The sequence below is a fragment of the Tinamus guttatus genome, unplaced genomic scaffold (assembly GCF_059628265.1).
Source record: "Tinamus guttatus ecotype Peru unplaced genomic scaffold, ASM5962826v1 Tinamus_guttatus_pri_ptg000308l, whole genome shotgun sequence".
In the NCBI taxonomy this organism is placed as follows: Eukaryota; Metazoa; Chordata; class Aves; order Tinamiformes; family Tinamidae; genus Tinamus; species Tinamus guttatus.
In genome coordinates, this window is record NW_028288842.1 from 3,993,657 (window position 1) to 4,018,795 (window position 25,139).

Consider the following 25,139-nt stretch of genomic DNA (forward strand, 5'->3'; position numbering starts at 1 on the left):
CATATAGATAGCCAGGAGGGAGCTATTTGACTAGCTATATTTTTCAGCTAAATCAGATCCAAACAGAAAAGTTAATGCCACCATGGTATCCTGTGGATTTGTGATATTGTCTTGAGATTTTGGCATCTAGCAAACAGTGGCTTGATTATAAATGAGAAATAGATGTGCATTTCATTTTTAACAGTTATATTATCCTAATTGCATTGCACAGTCTCAAGTAGCTGGAGGATATTTGTCAGGTAAGTGGAACATTACAATTCACTACATTTTTTAACACCTGGGAGTCTCTGCATAGAACACCTTTCATGTGCCATCTTTTCTGCTAGAGGCTTGTGACGTGCCGCACAATTCTGTAACTCCCTTTACATTTAAAGTATGAACTTTAAATTTGGTTGCACTCTTGCAAAAGGAAAGACTCTGGCCCCAAGAAATGTATTTCATCGGGTCTGTCGGAAACCATGAAGGCAGAGGTAACAAATTGCTGGAATCAAGACAGCAATTCAAAGCTCTACCAGGTAAAGGATTGCATATCACTGACAGCTGCAACTATGTTAGGAGAGAACGCATAGAACAACAGTTTAAAAGAACACAAAGCTAAGCTTTGGGTGACCATATTTAAAAAGCAACCAGGCTGCAAGAGGGAAGGTATTTAAAGAATGACAGTTAGGGAACTTAGTTTTAACATTTTTGTTACAGTTAACACTAGCAAGGTTTCTTTCCTTATTGTTAGTGTTTTTTTTTTTTTTTTTCATTCCTTTGAAGGCTTCTAAACAAAACATTATATGAGTGTATTAAAACTAGAAAATGGTAAAAACTTCAAGGAAGTATAGAAAGAGCAAATATCATTATTTAAAAAGGACACCAGATTTTCACAGTTTTCAGTTGGAAAGAGTAATACATGCCCTTTTCATGACAGTAAGACATGCATCCCTTCCCTCCACTGCCACACACAAAACTGAAAGAACCTTTTTCTGGGTTGCAGAGTTCACAGCCAGTTACATTGCTGGGCTTGTACAGTGATCTGTAGAATTTACTGAATGAAACCATACTTTGATTAATGTTCACATAAAATGACTTCAAGATCTTTTGTTTAAACAATGAGTAATAAGGTTAAGATGTCATGGAGACGCTGTGGAAAACAATATGCTATGTCAAGAGAGGAGATGGGTAGGAAAAAATGACCAGGAAAGGTTTTACCTTATGAAAATTGTATGGCTTAGAAGGTTCCCTCAACCTTGGAGACAAACTTGTTAACTGCTAACTTAAAGTAAAATGAAACAAATAAAACACCAAACATGGAAAACTTGTGATTGTTTACACTAGATGTAAATCTGAGATGTAAATATTAGATATTAGATGTAGCATGCCCCACCCTACCTAGTTGTCCATTACTATTGTACTTCATATTCCCCAGCAAGGAAGCTAACATAGATTCTTTATTGGCAAGGAAGATAACAGGTAGTGAAAAAACTAGGGAATTAATCTGATACTTATTATGAAAAATAGTCTACTCCTAACAAACTAGGTAACATAATGTAAATTATCACTAAATTTCATGTAAATTACTAAAAGCCATTTTAAAGCTTTATCTATAGTGTTCTTTACAAATTAAGTTTAGATTTTTGCTTTATTCATATCTTATTTCTTTGCATAAGCCCATGTTTGCTTTCTATATTGATATACAACCACAGCCTTTAAAACCAAGTAAGGTACAAACAGGAAAGATATGTACTGGCAAGATAAGCTCTTGCTGTGTCTTTCTGATAAATACTCTTTTGGGCATTCTGTTGTGCAACTGCAGGAAACAGTCTAAATTCTGTTTTACTAAACACATGAAAATCTGATTGAACATTTCTAAAATGAATCTGGCTTTCAAAGGTGCCAGAACAAAATCTGGGTTCAAGCTATTGCATTTGATTATAATTATTGGTTAGAAAGTGAGTTTCACATTACTGGTATATATTCTAAACTCTGAAACTCAACAGATACTCTGCTACATAATGTGAAAAAGCAAGAGTAATACCATGGCTGAAAGATACTTTAATCAAAGAGTAATTTCTCTAGCCTGGGAGGGGAAGAGTCCCACCTTTCATAATCTCTGCTTGCTCCATGAAGGGGTTTAAGCAAGGCAGTACAAAATCACTCTTAAACTTGCATGCCTGATCTTAAGATCCTTCAATGCAGCACACGGCTTTAAGGGAATGCCCTCCTCTGTGCAGTTGCCCTGACACAAGGAGAAATTAGCAGGAAGTTCTAGGAAAAATAGATAAGCCTCTCAGAGGTAATTTCTTCAGTTGATGAAAGTTGTCCCTTCAGAGCAGTCCTATCCCTCCATAGTACTGGAAAGTACGATAGTTCTTTTCTGACTCTTGCTTTAGGATTCTAGCTCAAAATCAAGCCTTCCTAGCCATGATACCTGACTGCAAGAGCACTCTGAACATGCCAGAATAAAGGAGCCTGAAGCAAGCATTCAGTAGGAGGCTCTATGGGTGCTTTGAAGATCTGTCATTTCAGAAGAATTGAGTATCAATGTCAGGGTATTTGTTTTTTTAGGTTAATTAATATATTTATTCTTGCATTTTAAATAATTTGAAAAGTAAAATAACCTGACAACAATTTTTAAGTACAGTTGTTGTATACATATACAAAACATAGGGATGTTTCCAATACACCATATATGATGGCATTTATAATGTTGTTTTTGGCTTCTCTCCATCACTAAGAAAACTTTCTGAATAAACAAGTGTACTTGTTTCATTTCCCTGGCTAGCGCACCATGCAAAAGACGATATAGTTAGAGAAGCTCTAACTCCACTAAAGCTTGGCTTTTTACCAAGCCCAGTAAGTGTAAACAACGGTGAAATGCATATGGCAGCACCAAGTACTGATGGGAAGGAGGGACCAGCTTTACACCCTCTGCCTTTGGAATATTTCTGTTTTTCAGGCAATGGCATATAATCATCCCTCCCTGAAATCAGAGGTAAAACTAAAAGTGCAAAATCTTACACTGCTCTGCCTCTACCTCCCCACTCCCTTCTTCATTGAGTAAAGAAGTTTTTAAATTGTTTTTTAAGCATCGGCTCCTAGGGCTATAGGAATCAATACACTTGATACAAGTAGTGGATGCAAGGTTGCTACTGAATTTATCTGTGAAATGTACCATGATTGTGTTTCCAATTTATAAAAGTTCTTTTTTTCTACTGTATTAATGAGTACATTATAGTTTGGTTGCCTTGACAGGTGACCGCAAAATGGAAGAACACAAGCAGAAAGAGAGACATGCTCAAAGAACAACAAATGTCTACACTTAGGTGTATTGTGAACCCTTGATTTAAAAGTATCATCAGATGACAAAAAAAAATATTTAAATTAAGAGGTGGGATAATGGAGCCCATACCCATGGTATGATGGGTACCTAAAGCACTGTGAGTTAGATTCTGAGTACCTCCTATGATATTTTTTTTATATTACAAATGTAAGCTTGAGCTTAATCATTAGAACAAATGCTTCCTCTTTATGTTGAGGAGAAGGGTAAATTAGACTGCCCAGCCCAAAGCTTACAGAAGTAACTAGTGATTTTGAGTACCCTATAGCGCACTATGAATAAGCAGATGCCCACAGGGAGCTCCAGCAAAGACATCCAAAACCCTGGCACATTTGAAATTCTTGATCTTTATATATGAAGGTATCATATTCAAGTGACACAACATACAGCTGAACTGTGGATCTCCTTGCCACAGGATGTTCAGAATGCTAAATGTTTATGGGGAATCAAAAGGGACTGGAAAAAATAATGGAAGAAGAAAAGTAAGGGTGCTATTAAACATCAAAACTTATCATTTGGGAATGCCCTGAGCCACAGATTACTGGAAACTGGGAGAGCAGCAAAGTGTCCTTATGTTTGCCTCATTGTCTTCCCCATGTATATGTTACTGGTCACTGCTGGAGACAGGATGTACTGACTGGTTTAGTACAGCTGCTCCCACGTGACTGCATTAAATTAGCACCACACATAGAGGAGCATCAGCCCTAAACCTTTTTGCTTATCTATGACTTGACAGTGAAGATAGCACAAGTCCCAACAAATAAACATGCATTAATAAAGAAAATTTCTTTTCTACTCTGTCCATGTTTTATATGAACATGGATCTATCAGCTACATGTCAGTAATCATAAGAAATTAGAGAGCTGTTTTATTGATGAAAGGAGTCAGGAAGTGAGACAAAGAATTTTGAGAGCCAAGCATAACACATGCTCGAGATGAGTGAAGCTTAGTGAAAAGCAGCTCGGTGAACCTACAAGCCAAAGCCAGGCAAGGTAATGATGAAGAAGAGTTGGAACTTATTCAGTGCAACTTTACTTTTCAAAATGATTGAAACTGAGAAAAAAAAGAACAAACAGAAGATACCTCAGCAGAGGTATAGCAGCATTTATACAAAAAGTGCTCTGCTCCTTCAACTCTCTCAATTTTCATATACACATCATCTCACAGCAGTTAAATCATGTGGCCTAGAGTTCTTGAAATCAGGGCATTTTAAGGAAATATAGTCCCTTTGCTTCTAAAGCTTCCCTTAGCTTTCCAGTTGCTCACACACCTATAAAATGCTGGAAATATGTGGAGGCCAGATTTTTTTTTAATGATGACTTCTACTGTGATACAGTTGAAAATGCCTGCGTAAAGTAAAAAAGTGGGTTGATCTTATCTTCTGTGAGAAGGCGTAATTAAAGGGATCGACCAGCTAGAGTCCTCCTCAGAAGCACTTCTTATTCTTTGGCACCACTCACCACTGATAGTACCAGTCACTCCCAATGGTGGCATTAGGAGAGACAAAACGGTGACATTTTCCTATCTTTCCATGGCAGAAATCTGAGCACCCTGAACATTGCATCCACTACACACTGGGAAGCTTTGTGACAGGCTTAGTTGTACTAAACACCCTGTGAAACACCTTGGCTTATGTTCTGTGCCACGTGTCTTCAAGCTCTTTGTCTGCAGAGATGCCACCCATACACAGAAACAAAATTAGATACACGACCACACATGAAAGCCTGATGAACCATTTCAAAACCATTTGCTGCTTTGGGCGTGGACGACGTGCTGCCTGTATACTCCTTTCTACACCCTCCTCTTGTATATTAGAAATGGATTCTAAGGTTTTAAAATGGTAAATAAGATACATATGAAATGCTAGAAAATCTGATTTTAAAGATCTTTCTTAGCATAATTTCCTCTAAATATAAAAAGGAAACATATGCACATGTGAAACTGCTAATATTTCAGATCAGATAAAAGCTGAGACAGGTATACTCAGAAAGTCATCCTTAGAAGGAAATAACAGTCTGTGGGTTGGGTTTATATTATTAAATAAGTATTTTTAATAATGTGGAGGTTAGATAAAATTGTATACAGTTCTTATTCATCAAGTAAAGACACAGGTGAAGTATTCTTTTCTAAAGGTTCTGTGTATAAGAAGGAATTGAGATTGCAAAGCCATGTAGGTTGTGCCTACCCAGACAAGCTAGGGCTTGATAATACAACATTTGCTCAATCATATCATCCATATGTTTGATGTTTTCACAAGTAGATTGCTTAACACAAATACTTCCCAGGTTTTTACAGGAAATGCAGTTGCTGACACAGATTCTGTCCCCTGAAACCCAGTATTACATCATATGTAAGACTACCTCAAACATTAGGAAAACCTTCCAACATACAGGCCAATCCCAATATGATAAAGGCGGGGTGTAACACAAGGAATCACAACTGAATTCATTCAAAGCAGTGGAAACAGCCTCTAAAGCCTCCTTTTATCTACATTACAAAGAGGGAATGCAGATAGGACTGTACTTACTTGTATGGAATCTCAACCTGGAAGCATAGTTCACTCCTCTCTATCTCCTACTACCGACTTCATGTCTGTACAGTAGTTTGAACATATGAAGTGCTATGTAACTACTCAGTATTTAAGTGATCACCTGTTACCACAAACTGACTGAATCTGCTATATGGAATGAAATATTCTTTTCATTATCCTGAAAAATAGAAGACCTTCTCAGCCAGGAAGGCAAGGCTGGTTCATTCAACTCAAGGTCACTGCAGGAGTTTCAACTGCATCTTCACTTTGATTCACAGACAAAGCTGAAAGCAGACAGTCAATGAACTAAAGCATGATATTTTGCTGAGCAAATCGAACTGCTGAATTAATCTGCACAGGGCCATTCTGTTTATTGTAATTTTCTGACTTGGTTAATTTTCTCTTACCTGAAAGTCAGTAGTCCAAGTGCCTCCAGGGGGTTAGAAAATCTCCATCTCCTCAACACAGCATACATTTCTGACACAGTTGTCCGATCCCAACTGGGTGCACTGCCCAGTACCAAAGGAAGGGAGCAATTTTGATTATTGCAGTAGTAACGATAAAACCACAATATTCTTCTCTTTTGCTCTGAGAGTCTGGAAGAGAAGATTAGAAATTCAGTTTGAAATTAAAACCACCTGGAGCTTTGTGTAGCAACAAACTTTATTGTACAGAGAGGCCAAGTCATACAGTATGCAGCTTTTTGGCTAAGTACTTGTTTTCCTTGGGGTATCATTTTCTGCAGACCAGCTCTTATAAGAAAAGTGGTACTTATACTCTGGAACTGTCAGCCCTGGGTCATATAAAAATGAAGTGTCAAAAGACACACACATATTATTTGACTTCCCAAGTGCTCTCATCTCCTCTATCCTTGTTTTTTTTTTTTTTCTTTTTTTTGTACTGGGGTTTTCCAACCTAGACAATAAAACAGAGACTGGACAGTTTTTCCTGGATAAATTATTTTTACATCCTTCTGCTCCACATCATCTCTAACTAACTGTGGTAATAACACAGAACACTGCTGACCACAGCTTTTATTCCTTCCATAGCTTTGGTCATTTGGTGCAGTTGTGTCTATTTTTTAGTCTATTTGCATTTAAAATGGGGTTTAGACACATACACACATGTGCACAAGTACACAGGCAGGCTTACGCGGAGTGATTTTCCCTAGTACTCCAATGCTTTTGAAGAGAAGGAAAGCTCACAGCACATCATGTTTCACTGTACTTAAAAATAAAAGAAGGATGCAATATTGACTTTCTTGCAGAGATATTAGCTGGCTGAATGGCATATTGATAAAACGTTTCATCATTACTCCATATTTTACCACAGAGAGAAGTGCTTCAGAATGATTCTTCCTATATAACCCGATTTGTCAGCAATTCAGATGTCTTTGCCTTGTGTATATTAAATCCTAGGTTTTAGTATCATCAGGATACAGAAAAAGAATTTCCTATGAGAGGAAAGCTCTGACAGACTTAATTTGATATCAGAGCCTTCAAAAGCAACCTTTGAGAGCGCAAAGTAATCTCCAGTTGGCACAAATCATTATTGGAGCCAAGAGGAACATGGGCTTTTTTGGTCTTATTGGACTAGATCTGTGATCCATCTGATTAGTTTGATTTCCTAATTGTGCCATTAAGCTGACCTAGATATTTCAGAAAAGCTGAGAGAAATGTTGTAGAAGGCAGTGAAAAGTTTTTTTTCGCAGGCAAGAGTTTCATTATCTCAAAATGTAAGCAGGGCTGAAAATCCAAATGTTTGCATCCCTTTCAAAGTCTTTTTCCTTGTATTTGTAACAATTTGGGGCATTCTTAGCCAAACAATCATCTTTTTCCTTCTTGACAAGTACACAGGAACAGAGAGTGTTTTTTAAATTCACAAGAGTGAATGTTTATTCCTTTCCCCCAGGAGAATAAGCTCATAAATGCATGCAGTAGAAGAGCCTACCCACGATATAAATTCCATCATGACTTTTAGAAATCATTTAAATAAAAGTATCCTACTTGTAGTGTCAGACTTCACAGTATGTCTTTCAGGACAACAGCAACTTCTGTTTGTGAAGCAGAATTCACAAACAGAAAGAAACAGAAAGAAAGAGATAAAGGTAGACCTGCAGGCCTACTGCCTATCTGGCCTGTCTTCCATTGCATTCAGGTGATATTCAACAGGACAGTTCAGTTAAATGACCCCTTTTATATGTTGATTTTAAATAGAGATTTTTAAGCTTCTAAACAGCATCTTCCACACTAGACAATCTGTTTTTTAGATTAAAGCAGCTAAAGCCTTCACTGAGTTTATAAAAGATGATAAGAAATCAATCCTTGTATCAGGTTTTCTAAATCACAGGTTTCTCCTACCTACTTCCCTCTAGAGGCAATGCTATTTTCTCTTTCCAGTCTTGTTCTACAGGAACCTTGATTAACTCATTTTAAAGACTTGAGATGAGATTAAGGATTTGAGATTTTCATTTTAGTTTCTTAGCTGTAACAGAAGTTTACATACACATATGACTAGACATTTAACATAGGTGGCAAAAGTAATTTGCATATATATAGCATAAGAATATTTTTATGTTAATAAGGGCATTTCTTCTTCTTTAAACCCATTTTTATTGATAAAAATGTTTTTTTTTTCTCAAGCCATTTCTAAGTTTCCTCCCATTAAATAATTACATTAAAATACCTATTCAGAATTCATAGCCAATACATTCTACTGATGACTGGTAGATAAGCTAGGTTCTTACAAGGTAAGTGGCAAAAAGGAAAAAGGGAAGCCGGAAGAGAGGAAAAAGGTAAGATAGAAAGAAAATCATGAATGAAGGCAGGAAAGTGGCAAAACCCAGACTACCATTTTTCTGCCTTCAAATCAGCTTTTGATCCTTCCAATGGAAGCCACCGTGCACAGCCAGGTAGCACCTTGTTCAAAGAGCAGCCGCTATATCAGTTTTCCGTGGTTTTGTATTTCAAATGCAGTAATCCTAACAAGAATCAAAGGCTTACATCTCTCAATATATCTTTTATATTACCAATAAAGGTTACATCTCAACCCTTTTCAGAAGCCAGCCAAAGCTGCTGGCTGTGGCTAATGATCCCTTTTGGTCTCCCTTTCTCACCCTATCTGGTTAGGGTGCCAAAGGCCCTGCAGCAGCGCAGGGCACGGGGCTGCAGGAGTGCAACAGCCATACAGTGAAGTGTGCTTCCCTCCAGCCCCACTGATCACTCCAGTGTCCATCACTGAACACCATCCAGGGCCACAGGGACCACCAGCCTAGGCCAGCTACCAGAGAGACAGGGGGTTTCACAGGCAGATGGGGACAGGAGACACCATCAGTTTGTTCCAGCTACCAGAGAGACCCATGTCTCTGTAATGAGAAATGCTCCAAGTGCCTGCCAACTGAGTGTGTCTGTGCACCTTGGGGCTTGTACATCTGGGTGCCAGCAACTGGGAAGAGCAGAGATCAGCAACTGCACAGACTGCTTAAGATCAACTGCGGGACGGATCAGCATTTTGATAATTGATAAGGATACGCATGTACACATATTCATATTATGTATACATATATTATTCTAGTGGACTTTCATCCAGACCAGCCAGACAGAAGGGGCCAAAACTGGTGTGTCTGCGCTGTTTACGTCCCTGAGAGCAGAGTGTGCTTACGCGCGGGCTGGTAAGGGATGGTTTTCTTTCTGTGTTGACCTGCTGTCTTGATGTGCCAGAGCAGCCTTGCATCCATCAGGAAGCTGGACATAGCAGCCTCTAACAAGGACAGCCACACAGTTAGCTAGTTTTAACCATTATTTGTTCTTTTTTTTTCTGCAATAGGATCAATAACATTTTCTGTCCATCTACATATTCACTTTGCTTTCAGAAGGATCACTACTGTTTCAGACAGCACTCTTGCATCTTCAGCCACAGACATTCATTATTTCCAAATCATACCTGAGGTTTGCAGGCCTGAATATGGACATATTGTCACTGAACGATTGCCTCTCTTTCCTTTTATACACAAAAACAAGACAGGAAGACATCTAGAAATTTTACGAAAATAATGCGCTTGGATATAAAGATATTGTTATATTCTTTTTTAATAAACTTCTGTTATGTCTTAAGGAGCTAAAAAAAAAGTAAGTCTACTTTGCTTCTGATACAAACAGAACAAAAATGTCAGAAAAAATATCAAAAAATCGCAGAGAAAAGCACAGACAAAAATCACAGGCTTAATAAAAATGGACTTCCTTAATTTCAATCTCAAATATGCCATCCTTCACTTTGATGACTTATCTGGTTGACCAGCTTGCTCTAGAGATGTGAAAACTGAAAAACAACAAGGTATGAAAAAGAAGTCTCCAATAATCATTATAGCCAAGTAAGGCTATGGAAGCCTTACTTGCAAACACAGTCGTCTCTGATCTACAAACTTCCTAGTTCCTAAAGAAATGTATTTATGACTCCTGCAAGTACCACCACCTTGAATGAACTTATCAATAATTTACAGAATAGTAAAGCATGCTGCATGGTACAATGAAACATTCTATAACAGCAAATCCTGAGAAAGGATTTGAATGAAGAAAGCCACAGATGACTGTGGCTCCCTGGTAGAGGAGAAAGTCAGGGGGAAAAAAAAAAGGCATTTCAGTGTGACACTGTTCATTGCGGGACTCATCACTTATTTTGGATGGAGGTATGACTCATCGGCCTGAAGTTCCCCAAAATCACAACTGCTGCCCTTCCTGCAGGTGGGAGTCGTGTTGGCAAATTGCCAGTGCTCTAGCACAACGGCCATTTGCAATAGACTACTGATCTCCAATTCATTCTTAAAAATCAAATCAAATCTAAAATACTATGGTTAATAACAAATAACTCTAAATTTCATTCTGCATTTCCAAAAAAATGGATGTTAAATATTCTTTTTTTTTCTACATATATAAAAGAATCATCTTCTTTTCTGAAAAAAAGAGAAACCATCACAGAAGAAAAATGTTCTTTAGAGCTGCCTCATATCACATTGGAAGGGCTGAAATAGCTTTAAGTTATTTTATTGTTGGACAACTATACTACAACTACAACTATATATGCATCTTTTGGTCTTTGATCATGGATTAATTAATACAGTTAACTGTGACTGGTATAAACTCTCTGTAAGCACATATGTTCCTAATTCTACTCTGATTACACCTAAAATCCTCATTTTATATAGTACTTAATGCTACTCGATAATGTAACCTATCCATATCTGGAATTACTCATCTGCCCTAGTATTCACAGTGAGTTTTCATTTCACTTTGTCCTTAACATGCATCTATGAAAGCAAAATTTTGCATACTCCTTTCCTTTTTTATAAAAGAACTTGAAAAAGATTGTCCTTCAAATGATTATATGTTATTTAGCAACTGTGTCTTCACAGTTTGAGCTTATTATTACCAAGGGATGCTGATTTTCACAGAACCTAAAAGCTCTCTTGCTAATATTGATGTGGATTTATTGCTGAAAACTGATTCACCTGAAAATTTTGTTTTAAATTAGAAATTGGTTTCTCATTTCAAGGATGTTGAAAAGACGAAAGAATAAAAAAAAAAAAAAACCCATAGCCCTTTTCTAAATCAGCAAAACAAAGCTACCTCAAAGGGCTTATTTAGGCTTCACTGTGATCTCTTCTCTTATTTACAGATGTTACTTTCTCAAATGAACCGTGGTAGGCTCCTTCAGAGGAAAATTTCATTTTTAAAGAATGGGATACATTTCAGTGCAATCGATAGCTAAATACAGCAGCCACAAGTCAGCAGGGCTATCTGGGTACAACTTACAGCAAGAGACAATGTGTCTGTGAAAGTCTTGCAATATGCTTCAGGCACTCCTTAGTTGGCTCTTCAAGATTGTCTCTTTTCTCTTCAGGTTCAGGTTTAATGAACTCCAAGTTGGTTTCTGGAAAGTCAATCTTAAAAACAGAAAAAAAAAAAAAGAGAGAATGTGTTTGTGTGTGTGTGTGTGAGAGAGAGAGTGAGAGAGAGATAAATCACCCAGAAATGGGTAAATCTCTGAAAATGTTTACAGTATGTTTCCATAAATATATATGCCTGACCCACCAAATAATAATATAAATATAATAATATAAAGAATATAAACCTCACCCACCAAAGTCACTGACTTTACTAGGAAAATTTCATCCATTGTATTTCAGTTTTAATAGAACTGCGTAGAATTCAAGGCTTAAGTTGTTTTTTTTTCCTTTCTCCTCTCCCTTGCTAGCTCTTAATGAGATGGATCTGAAATGGAAAGCATCCACCAGATTTTTGTTTCCCAAAGAATGCAAAAATATTTTGTATGTATGTGCAGTTTGTCAGTGTCAAAGAAGAGAATCAGGTTTCTAATTTCAATTCTGGATATTCAATTTCACATATATCATACAACATCTACTGATTTTCATTCTTTGCATTTCCAGATAAGCCTCAGAAATGCAAACGTTTAAGAGTAATATTTTCTAAAGAAGAGAGAAAAAAAAAGAAAAGTAATAAAGTTTGAGGTTTTTTGGGATCTGAATAAATAATTTAGTGAAAATTCAGATTATTCTTTAAAATCCAGCTCAACTTGCATATCTAACTTTGGCCTGTTAGATCACACTGTAATAAGGGCAGGTAAGTAGGATAAAAGGGTCTCTTATCTATGTGCCTGATATACATCTCTCCTCTGCTGGTTAACAAAATAATCCATTGTAAAATGCAAGTGTCATGTCAGTAACTCAGAAAAACTATTTTTTATGGCAGTATTTCCAGCACATTCACATAGCCCAATAGTCAGTTAAGTATAAGGGAATAATTGAGAAAGAGTCGGGAAAAAAGGAGAAACCCTCCTGTCCAGTTTCTTTCAGCAGAGAGAGATAATAAATTAGTAGCCATCTACTTTCTCAGTTTTCTTACATTTTTAATAAGAGAGCTATTTCAAGGAGTCATCTATGACTGAGCTCCTCAGACTAGAAAATCTCCATTTGCTTGTCTATGAAAAATAGCCCATCTTTAGGCTAGACTCATTCATCTATACTATCAGCTTTTGTGCATTATTTGCCAGTAACAATTCAATTTTTAATACAAAGTACAATTGGCTTTATGTATCTGGTTACTAATCCAACCTGGAAAAGTAACAGAACGACCAAGAAGACTTCATGTGTTTTCAATACTCAGAGGCCTGTTCTACCCAGAGTTAGTAGGTGCTCAGCATGCAATAATGGAGGGAGAGCTATACTGCTAAATCCTGATGCTTAGGGTGTAGCTACTTTTCTTACAGAACATTTATGCTACTCAGTTTAACTGCAAGCTGAATGGTACTGTATCCTACATTTATAACACCACATAGTTCAATAATATTTGGAACAGAAGTTCAGATTTGAAAAGGCAGCTGTAAGTCAGGTACCAAGCCAGTAATTTGTGCCGAACTATTTCTGGAACAAAGATAACAACAAAAATTACCCCTCTCTAACCCTCACAAGTGGTATTTGATTTAAGAAGTATCATATATATTTGCCATTGTGTAGAATTACACTATTCCATTCCTTTGCAAAACTCTGTGACATAGAAGTAAAAATGGAATTACAAAAAAAAAAGTGTAATGAAAAAAAGATTTTTAATTTATGGTCTTGATGAGCTGTGGGAACAACCATTTTTCCTAGACTTTGTTAGAAAACAATATTTCACTTTGGTTTTTCATGTAATAATTCTTACCTGCAATGTTACTGGGGCTGCAATATCAGAACTGCAGATGCCTGGGGCAATCATCGTTGTTGGAAATGTGCTGTACAACGCCATGCTAAGCAGCACAGTGCCATGAATGAACTGCCTGCAAATGCCAACAAACACAGACAAAAATACTGCATCAGTAGTGGAGAAATGGTGACAAGGATTACGGATATTTTATCAAAAAACATGGAACTGGATGGCTTAAGAGGTAAGTGGCAGGAGATCAAACCTTTTATCTTTACATGGCCAGTACACACCTGGCCTAGATCAGCTGTGGTCACACACTAATGGCCTCTGTTGCTGTGGCAGCATCTGTTCTTCTCCAGGGACTACAACCCTGGAATCAAGGAGCCTATAAATTCCAGAGCAGCACTGAGCTTTACCACTAACTTCTTGTTTGCTAAAGCAGGTGTAAAAATTGGGATTATACCATATTTCTATCTCAGTATTTCATGCTGGGAATAAACTCAAAATGTCTTAGACTGTGAGACAACAACCTATTATATTAGGTGGAAATGGAGAGAAGGAAGGATAGCCTACATTTTTTTCATAGAAAGAAGAAACTCTCTTGATAACTTAAAACCATAAAGGACCCTTGCTGGTCTTATCTGTCAGGATGGGTAGGTGGTAGGGAGGCAGGAGTAACCTTCCTGAGTCTCTGCAGAGCTAGAAGGAGTTCGAATGGGATAGTTTTGTACTACATGTTGCACATGGTCTCTGGAGAGATGGAAGTTTATGGTCTCAAGTAGCTGTCCAAGCACTACACGCATAAGTCTTACCAGAAACATGCACGCATGCAGCCTGCAGAAATGAAAAGCAGCCTGCTATACTAGGTCAACATAATATCATCTAGAGAACCGCAATAAAATCAGAAAGCTCAGATGAAAAGCCTAATCACAATTAATCCACTTGAATTAAAATACAGTACTTGAATAAAGACTTAGTACACTGGACTTGCCCTTTAGCTTTCCATTTAATAGTTACTGAGGAAAAGGTCAGAAATCTGATTATGCTGGACCTGTTTTCTTTTACTGACTGATAATTTTTATTACTATTATTCCAAGCACTGATTGAGCTGTGAACCAACAAGCTAAATTCTCCTTTGTCCACTGTAACATAAACAATTGTCTAGGTAAATGAATTTTGAGTGAACAGCTATCACCAGGGGTGATGATTCTAGAGACATACAAAAGAACCCAGAGGTTTGTCTGATCCCAATGTTTGCAGCACTTCCAGGAAAAAAAAAGTACCTTTTAAATGGCAATAGAAATAAATTGTTGTGAAGTTATCCGAAGAAGAAATAAGAAACTCCTGCAAGGTCATTTTTAGTCAACAATCAGTGCAAAATTGAATTTAGGGCTAACTTTAGCTTTTCACTTCTGAAGCTATTAATGTTATTAGTGAGACCATTTTATTTTATTGAAAGAGCACAGCTCAGGAGGATTAAAGAAAATGAAAATTTCTAAAGTTTCTTTCGCAGTTGTAGGTACAGATGTGAGGGATGGAGGCAGAAAAAGGATCTCAGATGTGAACAAACAGAACACTGGGGAAACCAGTTGTGTGATATGAAGCTTTTAACATCTAAGTCACTGAAATGAACGGAGAACAAACCAAAGGTGATTGAAATATGTTGTGATGTTTTGCTGGATGACTTTTACTAAATGAGTTGCACCTTTTCAACCATTTTCTTGTGTTTGCATCATAATATGGACCAAGTGTCACATTTGTAGGAGGAGGAATAATTGAGAACTGAATGAACATGAAGACAAGAGTTATCCTTTTGTGCTCTCATTTTTGCCAATCACCATCAGATTGGGCTTTAAAAAAATTTAAAGACTTACTACAAGGATAAGGAAGACTAGGTAGATCGGCTTCTCAGTGTCCTAAAACCAGAGAAGCAGCAAAAGGATGTATTTTTGCTGGACTGAGAAAATTGTTCCTATGTAAGGGCAGTAAATGGGATTGTGAGTAAAAAGAGAGACATAAAACCACTTGGATAGGATGGAGATGATATCTTGTAGTAAAAATGAATGTTAACTAGATAAATATTTAGTACCAATATATAAACCATCCTAATATACATGTTTATGAATGAGCAGCTTATACAGCTTCCTTCAGTAAATTACTCTGTAGACTAGACTGGAAACTCAAGAGACATCTGAAAAACATACGAAGAGGTGTTCACCACTGTGAATTATGGCAATTTTTTGAGGCACAGAAGCAAAGAGAACAGGAACATAACATGTCATTATTTTTTTAAAAAAGAAAAAGAAACAGGGGAGTGTACAGTACCTGTTCAGAAAAAGAAAGATAGAACATCTAGAGCATGAAAACCATAACCTTTACTGACAAGACAGATCCCTACCTCTGCTACCTGGGACTGCTGATGACTTTAGGCAGGTCACTCCCCATTCTGCCCCTCACTTTTGCCCTCTATAATGTGAGCGTATTTTTTGAAGTCTGTGCAAGAACTACAAACCATCATGGGCAAAGAAGATGGCTTCCATAATGCATCTGGAAAAGTTTTCTTCAGCAGAAAGTATGTGAGAAGGCAAATACACAAGTCCTGCTGTGAGCTTGCTGCCATTTATTTATTTATGTGCTCATGCAAAGCCAGCACACATGCAAACCCCTGAAATTGTACAGATTCCCAATTCCTGTTTACGACAGGAGCTGATGTAAACTTCCTGGCTCATAAGAGCACAAGAGGACAGCATGGTTTAAGGACAGCTCGAGTTATTCTAATTTATAATTTTAACCCCGTGCCCTGAAGTTATGTGAGAGACTTCACTCTTTAAGCCCAGCAAGAGGGAAATTATGTTGCCTTCTCTGTCCAACTTGGAAATACTAGTTCAAAATAAAGTGTGTTATTAGAATCAGTGAACTCAGAGCAATGAGCACTGTGGGAGACATTACATCTTCCAAGCTGCCCCAAATGATGGATCTCTGACTTGTTAATTAGCTCTGGGTCTCTAAACTATTCAGCTCAAGAGACAAAGAAGCTTTCCTGGTGTGAAGGAACGGAAAGCTGGCACTCTGGTTTGCAAACGCTTTTTGAGCAGCCTCTTGGGTTTAATAAGCCTTCTTGAGACAGTACCCCATCAAGGGCCTTACTGGCACTGATTTACGGATACAATTTATCCTGTATAAAGCCAACTATCTGATAAGGATAAGAAACACAGATGCAGAAATTCACCTGATGGGTAAGTAGGCAGCCCTGTTTTCACTCCCAAGTGACTGTAATATTAATTACAGTTTAGACTGGACATAACCAGTGAAATGAGAGCAAATAATAATGCAATTATCCCCAAATCTGACATTACGAACTTCAATAATTTAGAGTTGAGGTTAAATTTAAAGAAAATTAAAATATAGATTTTTTTTTAAAAAAAACTCTTTTTTTGGCTAAACAGTCTTAATTCTGCACTAGAATGATATCATGAAATAAATACTTTATCATAACTAAGACTACTTGAACATTCAAGAACACTTCAAGGTATAATTTTCCTTCTAAATGCTACATGTGCTACAGACATATACAAGGATCACATCTTTCGTTTCATAATTTCCAGTTTAAATGACCACTATAAATCTGAAGTAGCAGAATACTGCAAACAGAAAATCACCAGATTACCCAAGAGTCTGAAAAAAATTCCTTCAGTTGGGTTCCCAGTTCTTTGATGCTTTTTGTCCAAAAGTCTATCCGTATATTTAACAAATCCATGAGCAATATTTTTAAGGTCAACAACTTCATATAGGCAAACTTAGGAGAATTTTTACAGAAAGACAATTTTGTAAAAGGACCATACGAAGAGAAACATGCAAAGCAATAAAGCAAGTGTGCATGTGATAAAGAGCACAGAAAGTGCCCAGCACCTCCATCAGTTTAACCCATTCTAAACCAACAAAGTGCACGGCAATGCTCAGAATAGTGTGAGATGTTACTAGAATTCAGGAAATAATTCCAAACAAACAAATGTCAAATTTACTAACATCTATTCACTGACAAGTCTTTCATAGAATAAAAAGAGGAAACAGGTCGAATTAATGAGATCATTTTTAGGGTTTGTGTGGTTTGAATATAGGCGTGGTATGGGGGAAGTGACTGGGATTATAAACAGATTCCCGAATAGTAATATATTTGCTTTGAATATATCTATTCTTTGTATATACTACTCATACACTCTGCTTAGTTAATAGTTTGTTCAGAGCAGGACTAGAGTGTTAAAATCCCAGAGAAATATTATAGCCCTTTGATCGGGCACAGAACTTTGCTATGCTCCTGCCCACAAGGGTAAGAAGCTTTCCACACTTCTAGATGCAGATGAAAGGGACTTGTACATATTATATGTTAAAATAAGTTTTTGTTCAGCTTTTCCTAATCTTCAGTTTATACTAAAAATAAATATGTAACTTGGTTATTAAGCTGCAAAGTAGAGAGCTATCATTTAATGACAACAGTCATTTTGAAGAGAAAATGGATAGTAAACTTAGAGAGAACAGTAAATTCTCAGACCATCAATTTTTTTTTTTTTTTTTTTTTTTTTTTTGTGCTAGGTCACTTTCAGATCTTCAAGATGCCTAAGTAATATCTGGAAGAGCAAAAAAAACCCTCCCCCCCTAAAAAAACATATTTTTTAATATAGGAATTGTATTTTAAAATCCTGTTTGATATTTATTATATTTTTCGATTGTTCTTCAAGTTTTAAAGAATCTTTAAATATATATGTATATTTGAATAGGAAAAAGAGGCCACTCTCTTCCTCTTTCCTGAGCCTGTGAAGAATGGATCAGTGGTCAAGTAGGACAAGGATTTGAAAAGGTTGTTTGACGGCCCTGGCAAATACATTAGGGCTACTGGCTTCTTTAAAGAGCTTATTGCTCTCTTTTGCACTATAAGTTAAATCCTAGACCAGTTAGATCCGTTGAGAATTCTTCATGACTCAAGCTAATTTTGTAAAAATTGGAAAGTGACATTTTTCATTTCAGGAATGTTTAACAGAGATTTCCCTGACATTTTTTTCTTAAATCTCTTTAGATACATTTGCAGGGTTTGTTCATGCAGAGACTAAACAGCATATTCTTTGCAACAGTACACAATGCTCTCCAAGGGTAACATGACAGTATAGGTGCAAATCTTTTCTTGGTATATAGGTACAGTACAGAGTTTACAGTATGGTACACTGAATTTCACATTCAGAAATACTCCACTGAACTAAGTCTTGAAGTTCAGACTCATGCCAGGAGTAAGGTTTGGTTCTTTGCTCACTTTATTAATCTTTTACTCAAAATTAGCAAGTTAATTAAGAAAAAAAAAAGTGTGTGTGTGAAATAAGAAATAACGTCTCAAAGTCCTACAGTTGCTTCTCAAGTGTTTCAGCTAACTAATAGTATTATCCGTTCAGAACCACCTGATAGTTTTAATCCTGCCACTTCCTAAATAATTAATTTTGAGAGCTACCTTACTCCAGTTAAAAAAAAAAAAAAAAAATCATGAGTTTCAAAGGAAATTAAATAGCAGATGTGGTTCAGATACCTAAGTTTCACATTTCAGAAGGCATTTCAGGGGTACTCTTATTTTTTTAAACAGTCTATCAATTCAAATCACAGTGAATGAATAATCTGGGGAGCTGTGGCTGGCTAAAAGAGGAAAAGGCGTTTAACCTTCTCTGTGTTAGCAATTCCTATACCTGTTAATGACACAGCTAGCAGTAGGGGATGCTGCACATATTATTCCTAAATCATTTCCCCTCATACAGTTCAACCTTTATTTCTGTTCCGAAGGTCATTTCAACCATGATCTCTACAATTACACAGCAGATGAAAAGAAAATAACCTTGCATTCCCTTCATTGTGCTGACTGTGTATGCCATGAAAGAATGGAGCTGTTTTTCAGTAAAACTTTCAAAATTGCCTAGACTTGAGGACCTACCTAACAAAAATCAGTATGCTTATTCTCAAGGTATATATGAAAAATATATCATAGAAAGCTGAGCAGTCTCAGATTTTCCAAAAATCTTTCCTTTGGGACTTGAATATTGAGAAGAAAACTCTAGCATAACACAGATCCTCAAGCAAAGGATGCTCAAACAGCCCATTTATCTCCAAAGGTGCCCAAGTGTTCTCAAGCTAAGCTGCCATGCCTGGGTACATGCTCCATGGACCCAACATACATCACCTCCCTGGAGCTCAACTCATTTCTAACACTTCAATTCGAATTAGATTCTCAGCCAAGATATTTTCCCTATTTCTCCCTAAGTATTAGAAAAATAGAAATACTGAAAAATAAGCATAATGCTTTTTTTTTTTTTTTTAATCACGCTTAAGGGAAGAGGGAGTGTTGCGCTCTTCTACAGACTAGCTTAGCAAAGAGTAAGAAAAAGACATGGAATAAAATGCCTAAGCATTCCTTGGAGCAGAGACTCCAGAGATTCACGTATGCATGGTATGTATGTATGTATGCATGTATGTATGTATTTTTCCTGCCATTATTCCTCCTTCCTTTCTGCTAAGCGCTCTAATAGCTCAGTCACAGAAGCATGCTCTCCTCCTTGAACAAATGAATCTTGAATTCTCTTCTGGAAAGACAGAAAGTTCAGCCTAACCTATAAGCTAGTGTTTTAAGCCTCAGCCTAAAAACTCAATGGAACCTAGTGTCTTTTATATACAGTAAATGCATAAATACAATTAAGGCTTTTCTTTCTCTCTCATTCTCTTTTTCTTCCTTTTTGACAGAGGATGCCAGCATTGCAGAAGCAGATGAAGAGATCTTAAGATGACAAAAAGTGTTACAAATGGGAACCGGATGCTTACACGGAAATTTGTGAGGCTTGAACATAATTCTATTGCTCTCTGGGCAGTCTGCAAGGCAGCTGTTGTGAATCTTATTCTGAGACATATAGGAGCCAGGGGATGGGGGTCTACATAAAAATTAAGTATTATTTTAATTGCTTGATGAAAACTTAAGATGTCTTAATACTTATAAAATATATTTAGGGTACTGTGGAAAGTTTATCAAATCTTTGTTTATGTATCACTGCAGAGATACTCAAATCTACAAGCATCTTTAAATCCTTGTTACACTGAATGCTGTGCAGAAAAGAAGTTAAAAAAGAAGACAGAGCTTCAGGCGCTTTGTAGAGGGAAAGGTGCTCACTGGTCATCACTAGCATCCCACTTTTGACAAAATGAATGGACATGAAAAAGGAAACCCAGTTCAGAAAACAAATGTGAACAAGCAGCAAAGTCAAGAAGGATACTGGAGAGCTACAGGAAAGGGTACAGGAAGGCCTTTCAACACATCCGAGGAGCTTCACTCTAAGTTAAACAGTTATGGAAGCCAAGTCCTAAACCAATACATTTGGAAGAACTCTTTGCAAAATGAAAAGCTCATGCAAGGGGCTCTTACAGGCACATTAGGTACACTTTACTGTAAGTTACTGTCTCAATCTTATTACAGCAGGTTCTCAAAACACTCTTTCTCTGCTTTTATATTCCTGCCACGTTTAGTGCAATTTTATTCAAGAATATTCTTTTTTTTTAAGTTACCATGCAAAATGGAACTCACTGTTTGGGATACAATGGGCAGCATGTCCAAGCAAGCACGTCTGTATTTTTAGAGGTACTGTTTGCTCCAAGTAGTTTAATTGTTAGCATAGTCTCTCTTGGAAGAGCCTTTAGTCGTAGAGGAAAGTTGATTCTAAATGAAAATCCGAAAAGGAAAAAAAAAAAAAAAAGAAAGCGCTTTAGTTACATAACACAGATACCATGCCATATATAGCAAGGGTGCAATTCTCTGAAGGAAAATCTAACTGACAGATCCTTTCAACACACTGGCAAGCATTGTCAACAGTTAATGTGGGGTCAGAGTACACGAGAAGAGGCATATAAAAATCACTGAATCATATATAATCACTGAAATGGGTAATCACTGAGCTAAGAAAAGCAGGAACAGCTTTTGCCACAGAATGGCTTTATCAATGACAGACTATTTCAGAAGAGCCCACTAAGGATTGAATGGTAAACTAACAGTTATCGGTCAGATTACTGTCTTCAGAGACAAGGCTACTTCTAATGAAATTAAGAGTGGAGGCAGATTTTGTCTTAAAAGCAACAAGTGATTCATAGAAATGCACGGATTCAAGAAAACGCAGATATATCAGTATTCATTTCAGCCATGTACTGATCATTAGCAGCTTGTCTGATAATTAATTTGTTTATATACATCATATGACTTGGTTTTAAAATCTTAAATTACAACCACTTTAATAATTAAGATGCTTTCATGCTGTTTGGAAAAATTAGGTGTGTGACTACCCTAGAGATGTTTCGCTTCTTCCTAAAGGTAAAGGTACATTTCTATTTCTTTCCATGTATATTCAGTGCAAGCTTAAATTTCTCAACTGGAAAGTGACACTAATTATATTTTCTGTTTAAACAAAATTAATATTAAGAGCTGAGGGCTAAAAGAATTATTCTTCATTGGCAAGGTAAGTATTAAGAAAACAACAAAGAAAGCACAAATTTGAATCTAATCTTAGAACATAAATTTAAATAATACAAAGTGTATTAAATTTTCAGATACTCTATCTAGATGGGCAAAACAATGCAACTTTCAGTATTTTTAAAAATTGATGGTCTTAGTTACATAGTAAGCATATGCAGAAATAAGTATTTAGAAAGCAGAGTAGTCTGAAAAACATCAAGATTATGAGTAGCAGAAATGAGACAAAAGCAGCAGTATAATGTAAAATTTGCATAAGATTTTACTCCCAGTTCTGTCACTACAAATCTGTCAAAATTCCATTGGCTTCAGGAAAGCTTCCTTGAATATACTTAGGAGTTACTGAAAGAAAGTCTATGGTTGCAGTTGAAATTCTCAGCTACTCCAGATTTGCATTAATGTCAAGATTCAGATGATCAATTCTAAACATTTTGGAAATTATTCAAATTTGCATATCTCTCACTTTGTGTAATAAAGCAAAACAGCAATTTCCCACCCTCATTAGCATCAATAGGATTAAGAAACAATTCTTAACTGTCTTCCCAACAATTCCCAACTGTCTATTTATAGCTTTAGATTCTGCTTTCCCTGTCCTATGCCCTCTCTCTTACTCATAAGCAGTTAAAAACTATTATTTGGCAGCTAAACTTACACATGACATAGATTGTCTTTTTATTTACAGGCCAACAGCTCTGCCCACATCACATAAAGTCACTCTGCAAGAGCTACACTTAATTTTAAAACATCATTAATATTGGCAGTGAAGACACAAAAATAAAAATAATACCTACATCTTTGGCACAGAATTTCTTAACATTCCTTGTGAACTTGGAGCAATGAAATAAAATGCACAATATCCTTCTCACTGCAGAAAGCTGCCAGAACTTCTCTAGGATACAATATACAGCCTGACACACACATGTAAGAAACGAACATGGAAACTTTAACCAGCGTCAGACAACCTGAGACTTAAACCATGAGTCAAAAATCCCTTTTAATGACACATGGTACTTAATGAAGAAGATCTGCATTGTATTTAAGAACTTTGATTAATATATGTTTACCTGTCTAAGATTGCCTAAGGTTAAGGCAAATGGATGACTAAGAGGAAGAAACAGGAAGTGGAATGGTGGCCAAAAATAAGACATCTTATGGGTGAACAATTTCAACGGGAGTAGAGAAAAATAGAGAAGCTATTCACTGAGAAGGTGCTGTTTACAGATGTTAGATAAAGTTATACAGCTAGTTTCCAAGGGTAAGGGCCTAATAGCTTAACAACACTCCAAACTGAAGAGCTCTGGGGAATCTAGACTTGGCCCTGAGAGAATATAAACTAAACAGACAATCCAAACAAAACCTGGTGAAGAGTGAGGCCAAAGTCAGGAAAGTATCTGAGGTGATGGATGGCAGGCTTAATGCTAATTCCATATTTCATGTCTGTAGATTTAACTTAAATTATGGAGAATGGAAAAAGAGAGGAGATGGAAGAACAAAGATATTAAAAGCAGCCAGTTAATAAAAAAGGAAGAAAGGAATTAAGAAGTCTCAGTCACTGAAAAATGAAGGGGACTGGAAAATGTGGCAATTTTTGGCCTTTGCAGATTATGTGCTAGATAGTACCAGCCTGTTCAAACTCTGCACCAAGGTCATTACCATACTTCTCAAAGCTAACATACAAGCTCTTCAGCATACTCTTAAAAAAGGATAAGCCACAAAAACACTAAATAAGACAGCCTTGATAGGTACCCATCTTTTCTGTAAATATTCTGAGGATTAAAGATATTAAAAGACTTTCTAGAAGTGTAAATTCAAACCCGGAACTCCATCAAGTTAAAGTTAGGACAGTAACTTGCTAAAACAATTTAAAACACAAACTAAATAGATGAAAATCAACAAATAAAATAAGTTTTACCTATTGTAAGAACTCTCTGCCAGATTCAAAACACTGCTTTCAATTTTTCTATCCCGCTCCAATCAGTCCTGAACTAAGATCAGGACATATTTCAAATTAACTAGGTTTATTTTTTGATCTGATTCACCCCTAACTGGATGGTGACTTAACTAGCTTAAGTTAGGTGACTTTCGAATGCAACAAGCTATTTCTGGTTGCCTTTTGTCACATGCATTTTCAATCAAATGAAAATGCATGACTCAAGATAAGAAGTCTTGCAGACATCTTATATGCTCTGCAAGCTTTTAATGTGAACATAATATTTTCAGTTTGAGAAAGATAACTTTATAGCTAAAATATAAGCAAGAGTGAACACAGCTTAGCTACAATTTTAGTTTACAATTTAGAACCTTAATAAAATTGCACCCATTTTGTTTCTTAACCTTAGGTCACACATACTAAGCTTCCTACATCTGTTCAGGAAAGCTATTTAAAAAGGTGACACAAAATTTGTGTGTTATGGGTTTGATAAAAAACAGCTTTATTTCATTTCACCAGCTCCAAATTCTTGTATGCCATACAGGCAAACAAAAGTTATAAGCTGCACACTTTGTACTGAATGACAACGTGACAAAACCTCTTTTAGATGAATTATAGTCTTTGCCCAATTATAACATAATCAAGCTTCTTTCAGATTCAGATCAAATCGTAATCGTAATGTACCAAAAACTGAAAGACTGTAAGTGTAAAAGTGCCATGTTCAGGGAGCTAGGAGGCAGCAGTATGACCACCAGAATGTGAAAAATTGGCTACCTCTTTTCTCCCAGGTATTGCAGGGATGACTTTGTCATGGTGTTTCCTTAACTGAATGCTATATATGTGTGTTTTGCTTTTCAATTGAGTTATTTTCCTCAAAGCAGGCAGGCAGGTGACAGATAGTTGGTAGCCTTTATTCTAAAACTGCAGTCTCTTAAATTCAAGTCCTCATCTTAAAACCTGGGTGCAGACCCTTCTTACATAAAAATTCACACCTTTGTTCCTTCTAAATGGGAAACCTTTAAAAACATCTTACAAATATGTTCTCAAGACGGGTAGACCTATTAGACATAGTTCCGAAGTGCAGAAGTACTAATAACAGAATTGAAACATGGCCTTTGGTT

General features: G+C 36.6%; 1 protein-coding gene across 1 annotated transcript in view; it reads right to left on the reverse strand.

Moving 5' to 3' along the window:
* Positions 1–25,139, reverse strand: part of PIK3C2G (phosphatidylinositol-4-phosphate 3-kinase catalytic subunit type 2 gamma) — a 193,675-nt gene that overhangs the window by 112,759 nt on the left and 55,777 nt on the right. The window contains exons 12-15 of the mRNA XM_088528461.1: positions 21,153–21,284; positions 13,571–13,685; positions 11,663–11,793; positions 6,263–6,451 (exon numbers count right to left, since the gene is read on the reverse strand). Coding sequence (XP_088384587.1) covers positions 6,263–6,451; positions 11,663–11,793; positions 13,571–13,685; positions 21,153–21,284 — 567 coding nt within the window. The remainder of the gene's footprint in view (positions 1–6,262; positions 6,452–11,662; positions 11,794–13,570; positions 13,686–21,152; positions 21,285–25,139) is intronic.